The following is a 17442-nucleotide window of genomic DNA, read 5'->3' as shown; positions in this document are numbered from 1 at the left end:
TCAGAGTCTCACATTGGTTTTCCAGGATACTCACTAGGTAAAGTAGTCTGGATCTCCAGGGTCTCATCACCTCCAACACTGTGAAGGGAAAGAACAAAACCACCAAGTAGAGTTAATCCTGCAACCATCTGTCTTATTGTCACCATATGTTGCTGTAGCAGCCCAAGAAGAAGAAAAAAAATAACAACCTCAAATAGGACTAAGGCGAGAAACCACAAGAATTCAGGAAAAGTACTGAAAGGAGATTTCACATTAAATCAAGAAGAGCATCAGCTAAGATAGAAGCTGTGCCTCCAGACTGGGAAGAGACCATACTGGGAGAAGTGATTTTTCGTATAGACATGCTGTGATGCCCATCACAGAAAAGCGTATTTCCTCACCAAAGTTGCTGAAACCACATTTGTGTGCAGTTATGCATAGAAGAGAAACTGCGGTAAATGCTAATTAACCACCTATCTGGGATTCTGCAATGTTGATTATGAAAAGAGTCTCTGCCTCTATCATTCAAAACATGTCTGTGTGCACAGCCACGACATTCTTATACCACTACTATCAGCCCCTTCTGAAGGTATCTCCCTGCAGATACATACAAGGGGGGAAGAAAGGATGAAGAAAAGAATGTATAAATGCACTCATGCTTATCAACCACACTTCTGCCCATATGAAGCAGGCAGTTTCTGTCCACTCTACAATGGTTATTGGGATTCACACCCACTCTGACATGTATTGTCCTTGTCCACTTTGCAATAGCAAAGATGTCTGGGACATCTTCACTGAACACGCATGCAGTGCTCTCACCACGTTCATTGCCAATGCACACTCAGATTCACTAGCATTACATGCTGCATTAGATAATCACAGCAACAGCAATATTTTGAATAAACTCCAGAGAGACTAGCAGGAGACTGAAAGCATTTAGTCCTATTAACAATCCAGTACTGTCAAACACACAGGACCATGCTTATAGCAATCAGGTCTGGTTAAAAACAAAACAAAAAACCCAACCACCCAACTAACCCACCCATAAACACAAAAACCCGACAAAAATCTTTTTCAGTTCTGATTCCTCCAATCCTTACCCAGCAATACTTGCTTTCAGCGTCCTACTCCTGCATTTACATACTTCAGTATGTGACTACACAACCAGGTGACCCACACTTTTAACTGAACAAAAATAAAGAAAATTGAGCATTTTCACCTCCAGGAAAATCCCCTCCATTCCGTTGTTGGGTCAGTTGCTTTGGCTCCTACTGCAGCCTGGAAAGGATGGAAAGAATCATTTATAAAACACTAGGGAAAAAAAAAAGTGCTACAAGTCTAGATAAGAAAAACACTGTAATGTGAAAGTGCTGAAGCATTTTGGTAACTCTATCTGTATCCAGTCAAGCTTTTGCAATATCCTAGCTTTAGCATAAGTGTTCCGTGTCCTTATCCACCACACACTGGCCTCTGGGCAGCCCTGCGTCTCCCATGCTTCAAATTCACAGGCTTCTCCTCATACACAAAAGCAGCTCATCTGCGTAGCAGGCCATGGAACATCAGAGGAGATAGAGTCCAGCCAGAAGCATCAGAATATAAGGTAAAGGACATAAGGCTTTAGAACTAATACTCTAATATTGTTTTAGCACACACATTAAGAGCAATGGACCCAGATTAACATCAACAGCTTTGTACTTGCTTGGATTTTTCTGATGGTAAATGCTTTGTCCTGGCATTTCTTGAAGAAAGCTGATTTTGAGAGAGACTTAATAACCCAGGGGAAGGGAAAAAAAAAGATTAAAACTTCACAGCCAGTTTTAGCTGTAAATAGATCAGATAGATCAGTAGAGGAGCTGCTTTTTAAACTGCCAAGAAAAACAATCTTTGGTGTAAAATCCACTTTTCCTCTGCTGGACTCGGTCCACTAGTCTAACATACAGACTTAATAAGGTGTAGGCAGGATTTTTTTGCCAATACAGATGAGCACATCGGCATATTTATTGCTTTCACTATGCACTGATGGTGAGAAGTCAGACATACATTCTAGCCAGTGACATGACTAAACTGCTCAATGTTTCATTAGTCTCCAACTGCATCTACACTGAGAACAGCCTTCCTGCAGTGTGAACTTTAATATATTTCTAAAATAAATAAATAAAGCCATCAGAATAGAGAAATTTATGATGGACTTTGAGTAGCTCACAGGCCTCTAACAAGATCAGCACCCCGATTCACATTTAGGACAGCAATCATGAAAACAGGTTATTCTGTAGCTTTATAGTTGCTTAGTGGTTTCATGCAGCTTTGTATTCTTCAAAAAGCTGTGCTTTAGTGGACCAAAACAAGTCTTTGCTGCGGCAGCCCCTCTGCACCAGGGGTGGTCGGGCAGTGCCCCGCTTTGCGGGGTTTGCATGTGTACACACCTGTGGGAAATGCTCTGACATTTTTTTTGTTCCACCTGGGCAATAAATCCCTTAATAAAAATCCCAGTCAGACCTTGCTGTGGCAATAGCAACTAATAGGAACTGCATAAATGACGGCAGTGTGAAAAACTGCCTCACTCAGGTCTCAAGACAGGGACCTCAAGCATCAGAGTATAGCCCTTATGACTAGGGTTCTCTGAGACATTTCATTTTCTAAACAAAATAAATTCTAAAAAATTAAAAAAAAAAAAAAGTGTGTTAGTGCACATGTCCAGCACTAGATGGGGAGGAAGAAATCAAGCAGTTAATTTTAAGAGTCATGGCAATGGATAGGAGGGAAACTTGCAGGGTCATCACTGAGGTTACCTAAGAAAAGTTCAAAGCTCAGCTGGTGGAAAAGCCAGAATTTCATCAGGTCAAGCAAAATCAGTTTCAGAGTTAATGAGGAGGTGAAGACCTCACCTGCCTATAGATAAGCCTGATCATCTGAGGGCTTCAGTCCCTTCAGCTCCCTGTGAACTCTATGGGGGCTGAAGCTGCCAGAGCGAGCACTGGTTTATCTCAGGAGTTCAAATAAATGGGAACTGTTGACACAAATGTTTGCTTTCATGTCATGTCAGAACAATTCTGTAGTGCTGTGTAATTCTAGAACTTTTTATCAGAAAACTTTGGTGCAGATCTGTAGTATTCACTGTTATTCTTTTTTTGGTGGTTGCCTTTCCCCCCCGCCACCCCCCGTTTCGGTTTGCATTTCTTGGTACACGGAATAGAAATACATCAGAATTTTAAATGGAAGATGCCTAAACCAGGAAGCAACATCTGAAAGCAAATTTCTGAAATACAGAAGTGTCAGAATTATCTCAAGTGTGAAGTACTTCATTCTGCAATCAATTATTTCCATATAAATTTTCATTAAGATCTCTTATTGCATGAAAAATGCCAATTGCTTGTTCTTGTTTTTATGTTAGAAAAGACTACTCCTATAAGGCAGACATTTCCCTTTTCAAAAACACTTGAATAAACTGTTTGCAATAGAGAATGTGATCCCATTTCTGTTCTGGCCTGAATTATTCATTACTGGATTACACAATTGCCAGTGTCGCCCTTCTCCCTCCAGGCTATTTCTTTGCAAAGGGACACAGGTAGGTGAGTTTTGCCTTGCCAAGCCAAAGCAATTTGCGTTTTATCTGATGAAGCCTGACACAACCACATCTAGCTAGAAATCAACAATTGCTTTTCTCATTCCAGAGGTGGGAATGCAGCAGTACTCACTGTTAGGGAATCTCCCAGTGCTCCTATGACTTTGATGTCGGCAGGTTGTAGCTCATGTGCTAAAAAGCAGTAGGAGAAAAAAAGTAAGATTATTGCTAACTGGCACAAAATATCATTTAAAACCATAAAGATCCAAGTCTTTGGTTCCAATCTGATGGTATTTTTGCAGACTTTTGGGGAGAATGAGCCACAAGTTCTATGAGTCAGCTAGGCAAAAGGCATAACTTCTTGCCTTTGCTCACAACAGTGTACTCAACTAACAAGGAAATAAATGGACCTTAAAACAGCCTAGGACAAAAATGAAAACAGACTAGGTATGTTTAGGGATGCATACATGCAACCTCTATTAATTGGTTTTTGGGTCTGGATCACAGATCAATACTTTCCATTAGCGATCTGCCTGTAAAACCTTCCCAGTACACAGAGCACTCCTGCTGCGCTGCTCATCAGAGTAGGCTCACCAGGTAGGTCAGACTTGCTAAGCCACTAATCTACCTTTTAATCTGCCGTGTTGCTGTATACGATATATGTATATGATAAATGTGATAATATTTATCCACAGAGAGCACACCTCCTGTGTTACAGAACTTGCTGTGTATGGCAAGACAGACTTTGTTCCTTTGCTGCTAAATATATCAGCTTTTATTGTTTCCTTTCCATCTAGGATTTGCAATTTCAAGGTCTTACTATTTTTAAGGACAAAACATGAATTCTTTCCTCTTTTTTATTTTAGCTTACAAGATTTTTCTCACCTGATGTTGGGACACGAGTGGATGGAGCCCATTCAGAACATGACAGGTTGCTGCCCCAATTCTGAAATAGCAAGTTACAAAATTGGTTCACCTTGTGGTTAGAAGATAATACAGAATTCATATATGGTTTAATTGTACAGTGAAGGGCAAAACCAAGTTAATATATAGATCCTAGTTTTTTTGCCTATATGGCTCAACAGTCTTTTCCTCTTCTTTGTGGAGTACTGTCCAAACATGAATTACTTTTGGTGAAATTTTCTAGCCAAAGCACAACATTTTTTCCAAAGGAATAACATTTCATCTAGAAATATTGCTTATGACAAAGTTCCATAAGAAGGATAATTTTTTTTCCTCTCTTCTGCAGCCTGGAGATTTTGTCCATGACCTAGAAGGTGGGGTGCCCAGGTTTGAAGTCCTGCTCTGTTTCAAGAGACATCAGATGTAAAAAGCAAACCAAAAACCAACAATAAAATCTTCTTCAAAGTTGCATTATATTCATGTATTATGTAATTTCCCATATTTACCTTGCTAGAAACCTATTGTTTTTCCTAGAAACTTTCAAAAAGGGCCTGCTTTTACTGCCTATAGATTTTTAAAAATCGTTGAAGCTACAAAATTTCAGTAAGGAGAGCTATCACGCTCCACATAAATTGGTCATTACCATACAGTAGTAGGTGATATAATAGCTATTACATTTATTCTACCAATTGAGGAAACTGAGTCAACTGCACATCGCAGACCTTTTTGGTTCACCAGCAGAAGCAGCTGATGAATGTGCTGCCCATGCTTTTTGGTAGTGAGCAACAATATTAGCTAAGAAGGCAGTGAGGGAAAATTGTAATTGTTGTAATGGACAGTCCCTTAAAGAGCAGACAGTTGCTTAGGCTGATCTAAGAGCCAGCCCTGCTTGGAGGTAGAGGTTGGACTAGAGATGCCCTGACGTCCCTTACAGCCCCAATTATTCTATGATTGCACAATACTGCCACTCAGAGAAAAACTAGATGGGCCAGTGGTCTTTAGAATGCATGGTTAGTGTTAAAAAACACCAAGAAAAATTAATCCATTCTTGTGAAAAATGGTGTAATAGGCTTTACTATCAGTCAACTAGTTAAAGGCTGGTTGCAGAGGCTAGAAAGGACAGCTGGGCTTATTTTTAGATCAGAAAGGGAACTGGTCCTTTACTCTCTCTACTGTTTCCTTCCTTTACTCTATAATTTCAAAAGCTATTGCTGTTAAGACTCAGCGGAAGTGCGAGAAATTACCCATTAAAAGTGTAACTCTAGCTCCACAGATAAAAATCCCATTTCAATATTGCAAGCTTTGGCTTGCTGAAACAATAACAGCTGTTGCTCTTTGCAACCCTCAAAGCAGATGGAGATTTTAATAATTTGGCTAGGCACGAGGACTCCCAGCATGCCAAACCAGCGCAGCCCATTCTGACTGCCATCTCCAGCCACGCTCAGTCTGCGTGCCTCCAGCCATTTGTCAGGAGCAAATAACCGCCTCGTTTCTTCCAGTCCTACACAGAGTTTGTTTCTGCAGTTTGTTTAAACTGCTCAGTCGTGATGGAAAGTGAATCCCTTTGAAAATGGATTCCTACCACCTCCTTCGTATCTGGCTGCATATCCACTATGAAAAGGTGACTGCCCTCTACAGGTGAGGCTCACTTGGGTACACGGAAGCACAGTGGCTCAAGAAGAGAATGTATAGACCTTTCCCACATCATTTGAGGGCTCAGAGTTACAAGTGATCTTCTCCCCATTGTGAGGAACCTGCTATCTGAATCAATGATGTTTCCCATGTTACTTACTGTTGAGCAGTTTTGATACAATTGCACCAATTAATACAATTAATTTTATTTGCCTTTTAGGAAGAGTTTAATGTTTGTTTACATAGGAAAAGGCAACGTGAGATAGCCTTCTCTTTCTGAAAACTGGTAAGAGTTTATCTCATCTATAAATTCAGGATGATGTGTGAACTGTCACCAGATACAGCCTTGCATAGTTCACCTAAAATGCAGCAAAAGTTGCAACAATTACCTCTGTTGGTTCATTAGTGGGCACCACAGGTACAAATGTATAGTTGCTATTCTTGTATGTTCCCAGGAATGGATTGTTCTGGAGAAAGAGGAATAGAAATAAACACATGGCACAGACCTCAGCAAGTGATATCAAGACATCATATCACCAAGAAAGTAATTGCCTAAGCTGCAAAATGGGGATCTAGATTTTGAAACCATGCTCCTTCCTTAAACTTCAAAAGTAAGATTTGTGTTTAGCACTTTCTAGCAAAAACGACATATGCCAGATCCCAATGGCAATTAAACATTTTCCTCTCTTAACTCTCCACATATTACTTAGACTTTATTAGATATTTAGTCCTTTCAAAAGACACTGATGTAAAAAGTCTAGACAAACAGGGGCAGATCACCTTGCGTCAGCAGAGGGGAGATGAAAGATTGATTACTGAAAGGATCACTCTTCCCTCCAAGAGAGGCTGTATAAATTGCATGGTTATTTTTGTCCCCTACTAATACAGCATGCATTCAGGAAGATATGCACATTGTATAGCCTAAAAAATTTCACTGGAATGCCCACTTAACTAAGAGCAATTCCAGTATCTGAATGAGATCTGACAAAACACTAAAATCAGAAGGCATATTTAATTGGTTAGAAAACCTACTGGGTTTCATATGCAGGGTTTTGTTCTACTTTATGTTGCCTTAATACAAATAATTTTCCTTGGCTTGTTGGGCCCTTACAATCATAGAGTCACAGAATAGTCTGGGTTGGAACAGACCTCCAAAGGTCATCTAGTCCAACCCCTTGCAATGAGCAAGGACATCTGCAACTAGATCAGGTTGCTCAGAGCCCCGTCCAGCCTGGCCTTGAATGTCCCCAGGGATGGGGCATCTACCACCTCTCTGGGCAACCTGTGCCAGTGTTTCACCACCCTCATTGTAAAAAATCTGGCATAACTGATATTTTCATGAACATGACTACCTGAAGTAGAATTTTAAAACTGTAGTAAGAAACTGTGGAAAAAATAAATTAAATTTGTAGATGTCAGAATCAGAAATAATTTACTACTCCCTTTATTAACACAAAAGGTTAAATACCTTTGAAACAACCTGTTTATTCATTTGTAGCACTATCTTCACCTCAGAACTTTCTGAGCAGGGAAAGCTACTTGCCCTTCTAATAATTTCATTTTTCAAAGAAACCAGCGGCTTACCATTTCTGAAAACAATGGCCCTGTATTCTTTGTAAGAGATATAAAACTTTTATATGCCTACTTCTCAAAAGCAGCATCTTTGAATAGGAGTGGATGAAGGCAAAGAAGTATAAACCCCACATTATTTGGCACTGAAGAAGTTGCCAAGTCAATTTAAACTGCCTGGAAAGAATATTGGGTAAAATGAAATAGGAGCAATTTAAGTGAATCTGAGGACTTTTGAAACATGCTGATTAATAATTCAGCAGATCTTCCTTTTCTGGCAGGATGGACACACAATATGGACAAAATCCTCCTGTATGACTTGAATGACTGTCTCCAGACCTGAGAGCACAACCTGGCTCCCTGGTCTGCTCAGTTTTTTGGCCTCCTTGCTGAAACTGCTGAAGAAAGGGAATCAATTATTGCTGACTGCAGTGGTCATTTCCACGTGCTGATACCTAGCAACTGTACTGCAAGTTCAGCAGCTTGTTTTATAACTGCAGAAGCAGCTTCCAAAGAGTCTGAAGTATCCTCGTTATGGGGCAGGGCAGGAAACCCAACCTGCTGCTGATTCAAGAGATAACAAATACAGGGGGCTTTCAGAGCCAGTGTGGTGCCCCAACCACGTTTATTCTAATGGAACAGTTAATGCAGAATATTCCATTGTTTGTTATGTGAGCTGCCTCTATACTTCACAAACATAACAAAATACAACCTCTGATGCAAGTGAAAACACACAAATCAGCATGTTGTCAATCAGTATTCAGAGCACAGTAAAAAGCCAAGGGACACCAGGTTGCCTGCTCACTCAGAGGTAAGCAGGGAGCAAAAATTGTTAATAAACTTGTTTCAGACACACTGAACCCCTGCTCTCTGTAGCAAGCACTAGCACGTACAGCATCCTGATACCAGCTTCCACAATGTGGGTATATTTACCTGAGTTGGACAGTCGAGGACAATGTCAGCCATGAAATCAAATGAGTCAGCTTTCTGGCCTACAGGCTGTACCTAGAAAGGAAGATAAAAACCCCTAGTTTGTAACCACATTGGCTCATCTTACATTTGTATAACAAATCTAATCCAAAAGAATATAAATACACCTTTCAAAGTTATATAAAGCCGCCTGTATTTACAGACCTTGATTTACTCAAGGCTGGAATGCATCTAGTTCTCAGAAAACATGGCAACTGCATAACAAAACAGTAACTCTAGAAAGAAGCTTAAAATGGTAAGTGGAAAATTACACTGGATCCGCTTAAACTCCTGGAGGAGTTTGGCAGGCACAAGAAGTACCTTGGGATTTCACCAGAAGGCAAGGTCATAAACTCTCTTCTCTTGCATAAAAGACAAGACACTAAGAGTCCCTTAATTTTTATAGCTAAGCTGCATGAAGGCTTCTCCAACAAAAGGCTGTTTATGCATAGAAGATTAAACCAAACTTAATTAGAGATACCGCTTGATGATTGCAAGCAATCATGACAGCTGTTAAGACATTACCCTGAAGTATATAGAAGTTACCATCCAGGATCTGAGATACCGCTTCCGACTGCATGCGTACTTCTACTGCACTGCAATGCTAAGTAAATGAGTTTGCTTAAGCAATCTTTAACAACACATTTTTATTGAGCTTTACTCATTTCCAAAGGTAGTAAACCAAAACGGAATTAAAGCCACTTTAATTCCTAATGAGACATTCACAACACACGGATTGAAAACAAACCTCTAAGTAATCCATTTTAAATTGGCATATGCAGTTACAGTTCTTTATTTGGCGGTTTCCCACATGACCTCATGGAAACACCATCCTTATTGAATACTGCTCTGTCTTTCATGACAATGGGTGAAGCAGGCTTGAAATTGCTCAGCTGAGGTAACAAGTGACCATGATAATGCATTTAGAGCACCCCTCTCCTGCCCAGACACTTTACAAAGCAAGAGATTCCAGGCTGAGATCAATGCCAGAAATTTGAGGGTATCTGGCTCGTAAAGAAGAAACAAAACACAAAGTCCAGTGTTATCCAGGCCTTCGTTGCAATATTTATTACAGAGATTATTTTAATGGTAGTCACCTCTAGGTAAAGACCACACCTTACCAGAGCATTCCAGAGACCCTTGGCAAGCTGAGAATGGCCTTTCTGGCTTGGATGGAAGCAGTCAGGTGAAAAGTAGGAGACATCTGGATACCCATCCTACAAATGAAAGTGTAAAGGACATCTGAGTGCAGAAGAACCCGCACAGCTCCAACCCAAGGTTGCTGAGGGCCAAATCAGAGCCAGTAATGGGAGATTCACCCTACTTGTTCTTGCTGCTCCAACATGAAAAGTCTCATGATTACCTGGTGATACAAAGTGTACTTCAGCAGGCCCATGAGCTACCAGAAATGCTTAACTACAGATACTTATGTGTATACAAGGGCAGATCCACTCAGAACTACCAAACCCGCAATTTTCAATTACATGTCTAGTCTCTCTTCGGGTTCTGCAATGAAGATGGATTCCTCTCCTCGGCACATCTTCAGAACTGGCACCACTATGCTCTGCAATACCTTGACATGGTAATGCGCATGTTACAGATGTTTCACCAGAAGTGAGAGAGCCCATCAGCTTTTTTCACAGCTGTGTCAGTTCTGTCAGTTTGAAAGGAGCAAGAAGCAAAGAAGTGTTCAAGTGAAGGCAGCCAGGCTGACCCAATATACCAGCACAGTCTCCTTTCTGAGCAAAGCTGTACTTCAGCACAGCTACTGCAGCATCTGAAGGAAATGGAGTTTGGAAATTTAAATATCTTGGCTTTCATGTGAGTATTGAGATGAGAAAGGGTTTGGGTCACAGACGACCAAAACGACATTTGTTTGGGCAGAGCAGTCCTTCCTCAAAACTTGAACAGGTTTTGATTCATTGTCTTTGGGCTAGCTTAGTACAGGGCTATTACCAAAATTTGCATCTATATCTGACATTTTGCCAAGTTTAGAGGCAAAGTTTTCGGTTCAGGAACATCTGAATGTTGTGCAAGACAAGGAATAAAAACAGCATCCTGAGCTTTCTTAAAATCTGAACTAATGCTTGTGAAATTATAAAAAAAGTTCAGAAATATTTTGCTGCTTCTGTTTTTATTTCTGTTCCCCAGCTCAGTTTGAAAAGTCCCAGCGATGACTTTTCACAGGAACCAGCTTCACAAACAAAAAAACCCCACAAAACAAACCCCAACCATCCATCCAAACAAACTAACAACAAAAAAATCAAAGCCCGTTTTTCCTAGGAAGCTTTTAGACAGTTTTCCAAATTTATCTGTAGCAGCATCTGAACTTTCCAAACTGATAACTAGCTATTGCCAGCATTTTCCTGATCACCCTGCTACAATTATAATATAATATACCAGAGCAAACCATGCTCAATATTTTGTCCCATCTGCTCTTAGTTCCAGGTGAGATGAAGTGCAGATGCATATGAAAATTAGCAAATGGAGTTTCAGTTTCGGAGAAGGTTTGACTAATTTCCTAGATTTATAGTTTACTGAGGCTTACTATTCAAGGTACTGAAATATAATGGCCAATAACACGAAAAAGGGCTCACTTCATAAAACTACTACTTCCACCAGATCATATGTAAGCTTCTCTTTCTGTCAGAAACAGAAGAATGAGTTATGGAACACGAAGAGAAGGTGATGCTGCAGTCTCCAGTGAGCAATGCAGCTGTGCTGCTTTAGGAACTGTAACTTAATATCTATGCCTTTTATTAATCATGCGGTATTTTTGGAAATAAAAATATTTATGTACCCTTGAGAACATACACAAAGAAACATCTTAATTGAGGTTTTGACTCATTATTGACAGCACAATATGTAAAACGAAGAATTGCTAACTATATGAAGAATCTGATGTACTATAGCAAAGAGCAACAAGTTCTAATATGAAAAACACATAACAAGCTAAAACTATTTTACATATAGTCCCTAATGTTTAGACAACCACACTTAGTACTTCACATGCAGAAGTCTCTCATACCTGACCAAGAGGAATCTTGGGATTTCGGAGGAAAGGCTGGAGGATCACTGTGAAATTTTCATGAGTATCATATCTGCCAGACTTCACTAGTCTCTCAACACCAAGCTGAAGGAAACAAAATGACCAGCAATAATCCATCAAAATCTCAAACTAATTTTGGGGCTTTTTTGATAGTCCAAGAATCAGAAGGAAGCTTTTACTTCTTAACTGAAATAGCCACAAATGTTGGCAAAAGGTGAGCCTTGCAAAGTAGCTGAGGAGGCTGGAACACAATACAACTGCCTGTGGGGGACAGGATTCTGGTGACTAGATTCCCACCTATCTATCTGTACTAGAAAACAAAATTTTTCTGAAGAGCTTTGCTGCTGGTTTGGGTCACATGGTGTTTTGGATAGCACCAAATTACCTCCTGATTAGCTCATAGGACCCGTTTGGGTTAAATATTGCTATGACATCTTGCTTGGTAATCAAGAGCTCACCTCAACTGGAAATAAAGTAAATGCACCACTCTTGATAAACATACCTGGTAAGCTCTGGTGGCTTCCTTCACCATCGTTAAATTTGGGGAGTTTTCTTCTCCTGTAAGAACACAACTACACAGATAACTGTGGGAGAGATTAGAAGAGAAAACAGGAATAGAGTTAGAAATCTGAGAATGCAGGTTTCCCTTTGCCACCCAATGCCCTCATGACATGGGAGGAACAAGGAAACCTTTACACTCCTATTTCCGTGGAAATGTCTTATCATCCTGGCCATTGTTCATCATTTCAACCCTTAGTCTTATTTTCTGCCCCATGTAAATAATACTATTCTAAATCAGTATGGTTTCACCCCCAAGTTTATCAAAGTGAGGTATTATGACAGTTTGTCCCATTCATTACACCCTGGCATCGTAAGGTGCTGCAGCCTAGCAAAGGTATATGTCAGTCCATCTGGAACTAGAAAACAGATCTCTGAAATGTACTGGCTGCATTACTTCTGAGCTGATATCTTTCCAATCAACAATTCCTTTTGCATTCTCAACACACAGAACTTGTTTCTGTCTGGAGGGCCGGCAAAGAATTCAAACTACCCATTGCAATAAAGCTTCTGAAACAGGAGAAACCTGTCTGCTCTGCAGATGTTTCACATTCCCTCAAAAGGCCTGAAAATCCAAATGCTTGTAGTCTTCAACCCCACCTTGAGGAAACCTGTATCAATGACTTTAACCCAAGCTCATTGAGGTGGACATTATGTATCACGAGAAACCCTACAGTTCCAGACATAGACAAGACACACAGACCCTCTGACCTCGCTTAGGTCAAAGCCAATCAGGCTGGGTGATGTCAGCTCTGGATGGGATGTATGTAGGACTGTAGTGCTGCCTTTGAATATTAGTTCAAATTATGAGAGAAGCATGGAATAAGAACATGCTTTACCACCATGGACAGTAAGGACAGGCACAAAAGAAAGTAAAACAAGCCTTACTCTGCCATGTAAGTGGGGCACCGAACTTCAGTATCCACAAACAACTGTCTCAGAGGCACAAGGTCCAACACTTCAACCAAACTCACCACAGCTCTTGGAACCTGAAAGGTAAGTCAGACTTTAGCTCAGAAGGAACTGGTTATGCAGCCCACAGTGTATTTATTTTACCCCAAAGTCCAACCATTTGACAGACAAGCCTTCCCTTTCTCCATAGTTGCAAGGAAAACAAAACAACCCCGTGCCCCAAAAGCAAACAAACACACACCCAACAACAAACAAAAACCCCACAAACAAACAAAAAATAACAACAAACTCCCTCAACTCAGCTTTTGATTCTTCTTCCAACACCATGGTACAGTGTTACTGTCTGTCATTTCAGACCTCATCTCACTATTCTCAAATAGACAGAAGAGAATGCTTTTGTAAATTTCAATGGAATATGTTTGGTACCAGAAAGGAAAAAAAAGATAAAACCAACAAAATAAACACAAAAGCTAGCACCAGGCAGTCATGTACCAGCCAGAATGCCCGGACAATTTCACAGCACTTGCCTCATTGTGCAGAATATCAAGAGTTTCTTGAATCCTTCTGACGAAATTCTCAGCTGAGTAGTGATCCTGATAGAAACAGAAGAGATTACTACTAAATGGAGACACAAAGCATTTTAGTTGGGAGGCTGGAGAATCACATTAATTCACTTCCTCTTCTGCCACACAACACTGTGGGCAGTAGAAGGTTCTTGCTTCTTTCTAGAGACCAGGGATTTTAAGTATGTCAATTAATCTAAAATCTAGAAAGGCTCAGTTAAATTTGGGATTTAGAGTTGAGTAGTATATTTAACCCAAATCCACTGGGCCCTTCATGTAAAGATGCAGGAAGGAACCCAATATAAATGCATGCTGCAAAGTATAAACCAAGCAGCCATAGGCATGCTCACAGCCAGCTGATAAGCTCTTGTAAAATTAGGTGAAATCATTGCTAGTCAAGGTCATAGCTATAAATAAAGCTACAAAACTTGGCAGCAGCAGCAAAGATGCCTAGCAAGGCTCCTGCAGAAGCAGCACATTTCTCAAGCACAAAGGGTTGCAGGAAAATTGAAAATGCACCCAAGAAGTTAGCATATTAAAGGTAAGAGAGTAGGAGCTGGCAAAGAAAGGTGGCCTCTCCCTGCCACCTGCCCACTCAACTCCCATGATCTCCTTATGGCAGCCCTAAAGGCTTCTCCACAATCCAGAGAAGCATAAAATTCAAATGATACTGAGCACTGCAGCAGCTTCCCTCATACATACCTCACCTGTTCCTAGCACCTGCCTACACTGTGAGTTATGGGGTGATGACAATTGTAGGATTGGAGTAGTGGTAGTTCAAAGCAGTATAATTCAATCTTGGATGTCTAAAGAGGCCGTGCTTGCAGAAGAGCATTTACCACATCAGAGGACTGAAGCTTTTCTTCCCTTCCACTTTTCTCCCATGGTCAAAATACAGTAGCAAAGACAGCGGTTCTAACCCTGGAGTAAGCCCAGAAAGAACTCAGCCATCCTATTATGTTGCTGGTAACTTTTTATATCGGGGCACTGTCAGCAGAAACCACCATCAAACCATACAGCAGCACATGTAACTCACACTGTCTCTGTGAAGGCTCTAAAGGATCCATGGATTTTCCTTGACGTGTTTCTACACTGACATAGCAGTCCAACCACAGTTTCAGTGAACCAGTTCTACTACTCACAAGGTCTTTGCAATAGTTGCACAGATCATTGCCTCCAATATGCACCGTTATGAGCTTCCAGTCAGCACTGAAGTCAATTCTCTGTGCAATAAAGAAGAAAATAACAAGCCTGAAGTTCTTTGACTTTGTGACATGCACATGGTATCATTGCAGCTGGATCTATCATGTGATGCAACACCCATTTCTTTTCATGCTATAAGATTAAAGGAGTCTGAGACAACTTACAGGATCAGTTTTCATTAGTCTCACGAGATTTCTTGCTTGGTCTGGTAAGTGCCTGTGAAGAAGGACGACTAGTGAGTGAAACAAACACCCTTATGGAGAAATCAACATTAACACTCTTCAGACACCTTATATCAAGTTGTCAGATATCAGAAGGTTTGAGCGAGAAGAAAGTACAGTTCTCATGTTGCCATGATCAAATTACACATTCATATCCTTGTGGAAAGTCAACATCAAATTGAACTTGAATACTGAATTTACTTAAGTTCAGTAATCAATCCGGAACCATAAGTTCGGTTTCTATCACAGGGCTTCGCACCTAAAACAGCTGAAGAGCCAGACACACCAACATGTTTGTAAGCAGATGGCCTGTTTAGAAGTAGGCTGCTATCAACCTATTCCTCATGGACTAAAACAACAAGGCAATCCAAAGACCAAATATTTAATTGACCTCTGGAGCAACATTTGTGCACAAAGCACAGCTCACCCTGCTGCAAAGGTGAAGTGTGTCAGAGATCACTGTGCATACCTCCCTCATTTCTGTAGCCTGCGCTTGGAACCAACACTTAATTTTCAATTATGTAAAACAACTCTATGCATACTACCTTTCCATGGTAATTAAAAACCCAGGAAGCTTTCCAGATTACTCAGATAAATTGAGATGACAGCTTGCAGTTTTCCAATAACCAGGTGAGCACTGTTTCTTTTTTTATATATATACACATATATATTTACTATATATGTGTGTGTGTGTGTGTGTGTGCGTACACATGTATATATATATATATATATGTCTCTAAATATAAACTGCAATGAATTTTGAGTTACCTAGGCTGAACACTTCAGCCTTGTTTGACTGCCCTGACACGTTGATCCTCAAATATGCATAGGAAAGAGAATGTGGTTGGAAAGCTTTGGCCTTCCAGGCAGCTCTTCAGTATGGTATGAGCTGCATCTCCCTCCAGGCTCATTAGAAACACTTCACTGACTGTCTATCATCTCTGGAATCATATCAGCTGACGTTAATAAGCAACACTGTGTTTACTTGTAGGAACAGGACATATCTCCCACTACCTTCCACAAATGGATACTGATCCAACACCAACATAGGAGTATTTACTGAGGAATGAGCCCTGTCATACATCTACTTGTGACACAGACACTGCATGCATGTAATAGTTCTAATCACCGCTACCCTTGTCCAATGTCATAATCTACTTATTTACATCCCAAAGCTATCTCAAGCCACAAGTGATCACAATTTCCTTCTGTTCTTAACATGGAAAACCCTAAACTAGGGCATTGACTTCAATATTGATCCAGAGGATAAGGCCACATATTGAGCTGACAGTCTGCACCACCTTTGATTTCTCATGCAGACATTGAAGTGCTGATGCATCCTGAGCCAACACAGTCAGTGGGATCTAACAACATCTTGAATGAAGCAGTGCCAGCAATCACCCAAACCTGAGCTGCAGTTTCCACCAAATTTAGATGTTGATCAACAGAAACAGTTTGCTAACGAGAAATACAGGTATTCACAGTTTCTGACACCTGTTCTCTCAGTCTTAAATTCTTAACCTCCTTTTTTTCCGTATGAAATCAGGTATCTCAGCCAGGATTTGCTTCAGCAACATCCTTCAGATCTATCCTTAACTCCAGCATGTACATAAGCGCTTTGGCAATGAACGCAGGTAGGGTTAGCAATATTTTGCTGAATGAGAGCTGCATTGCTACATTGCCATCAAGTTCACTAAAGAGATCTTCAAAGCAACCACAGATTTCATTTTAAGAAACCCTTATATCTGGTTTCCAAAAGCTGGCAAGGACACAGAACTACCTGGTTTCAGAAAGGTCCCAGAACTTCTGGAAAGAAGTTTCCAGATTAGCACTCAAAAATGAGACAGGCCAGGTAACAATTCCAAAATGCTAGCATTAGCTGGTGGACTCTTTTTACCCCCTGAATCATAAAAAAATGGATACTTTTGGCTGATGAAGAAAAAATGCTGGATTGCGTCATCATTTCAGGGTCAAACACTGAAAGCAGGAGAAAAATTTCCTTTTGTTGCAATACCTTTCATATCCAACTAGAATGCATTCATCTTCTCAGAGGCATCAAGAGCCACAATATGACAGAACAGAACCCCCAAAAAAGCATCTCAGAGTTCAGGGATATTAGTGTAGCAGTTTACACGACTTTACTTTTGCACACCTTTCTACAGAGAGTTATGAGACAGAGAAACCACAGAAGACCAGAAGTCTGGGATAATTGTTGTCTGCATCTCCTTGCTGAATGTTTACAAACCATGGCTGCAGATCATAGATAGCTCCACTTCATTATATTTATCCAGTCCAGCTGCTTGCATGGGAAAATAGAAGACT

General features: G+C 40.5%; 1 protein-coding gene across 1 annotated transcript in view; it reads right to left on the bottom strand.

The window, feature by feature from the left end:
- The window catches only part of PLB1 (phospholipase B1), a gene marked incomplete at both ends in the record, with an annotated part of 101448 nt that overhangs the window by 14708 nt on the left and 69298 nt on the right, over window positions 1–17442 (bottom strand). The window contains 13 exons of the mRNA XM_080341461.1: window positions 35–78; window positions 1199–1257; window positions 3675–3733; window positions 4427–4487; window positions 6466–6543; window positions 8579–8650; window positions 9736–9831; window positions 11643–11747; window positions 12166–12247; window positions 13110–13210; window positions 13661–13726; window positions 14839–14919; window positions 15064–15115. Coding sequence (XP_080197587.1) covers window positions 35–78; window positions 1199–1257; window positions 3675–3733; window positions 4427–4487; window positions 6466–6543; window positions 8579–8650; window positions 9736–9831; window positions 11643–11747; window positions 12166–12247; window positions 13110–13210; window positions 13661–13726; window positions 14839–14919; window positions 15064–15115 — 956 coding nt within the window. The remainder of the gene's footprint in view (window positions 1–34; window positions 79–1198; window positions 1258–3674; window positions 3734–4426; window positions 4488–6465; window positions 6544–8578; window positions 8651–9735; window positions 9832–11642; window positions 11748–12165; window positions 12248–13109; window positions 13211–13660; window positions 13727–14838; window positions 14920–15063; window positions 15116–17442) is intronic.

The sequence above is a fragment of the Nesoenas mayeri genome (genome assembly GCF_963082525.1).
Source record: "Nesoenas mayeri genome assembly, chromosome: 3".
Classification (NCBI taxonomy): domain Eukaryota; kingdom Metazoa; phylum Chordata; class Aves; order Columbiformes; family Columbidae; genus Nesoenas; species Nesoenas mayeri.
The sequence above is the reverse complement of the archived record's forward strand: the minus strand, read 5'-3'. Positions and strand labels throughout refer to the sequence as shown.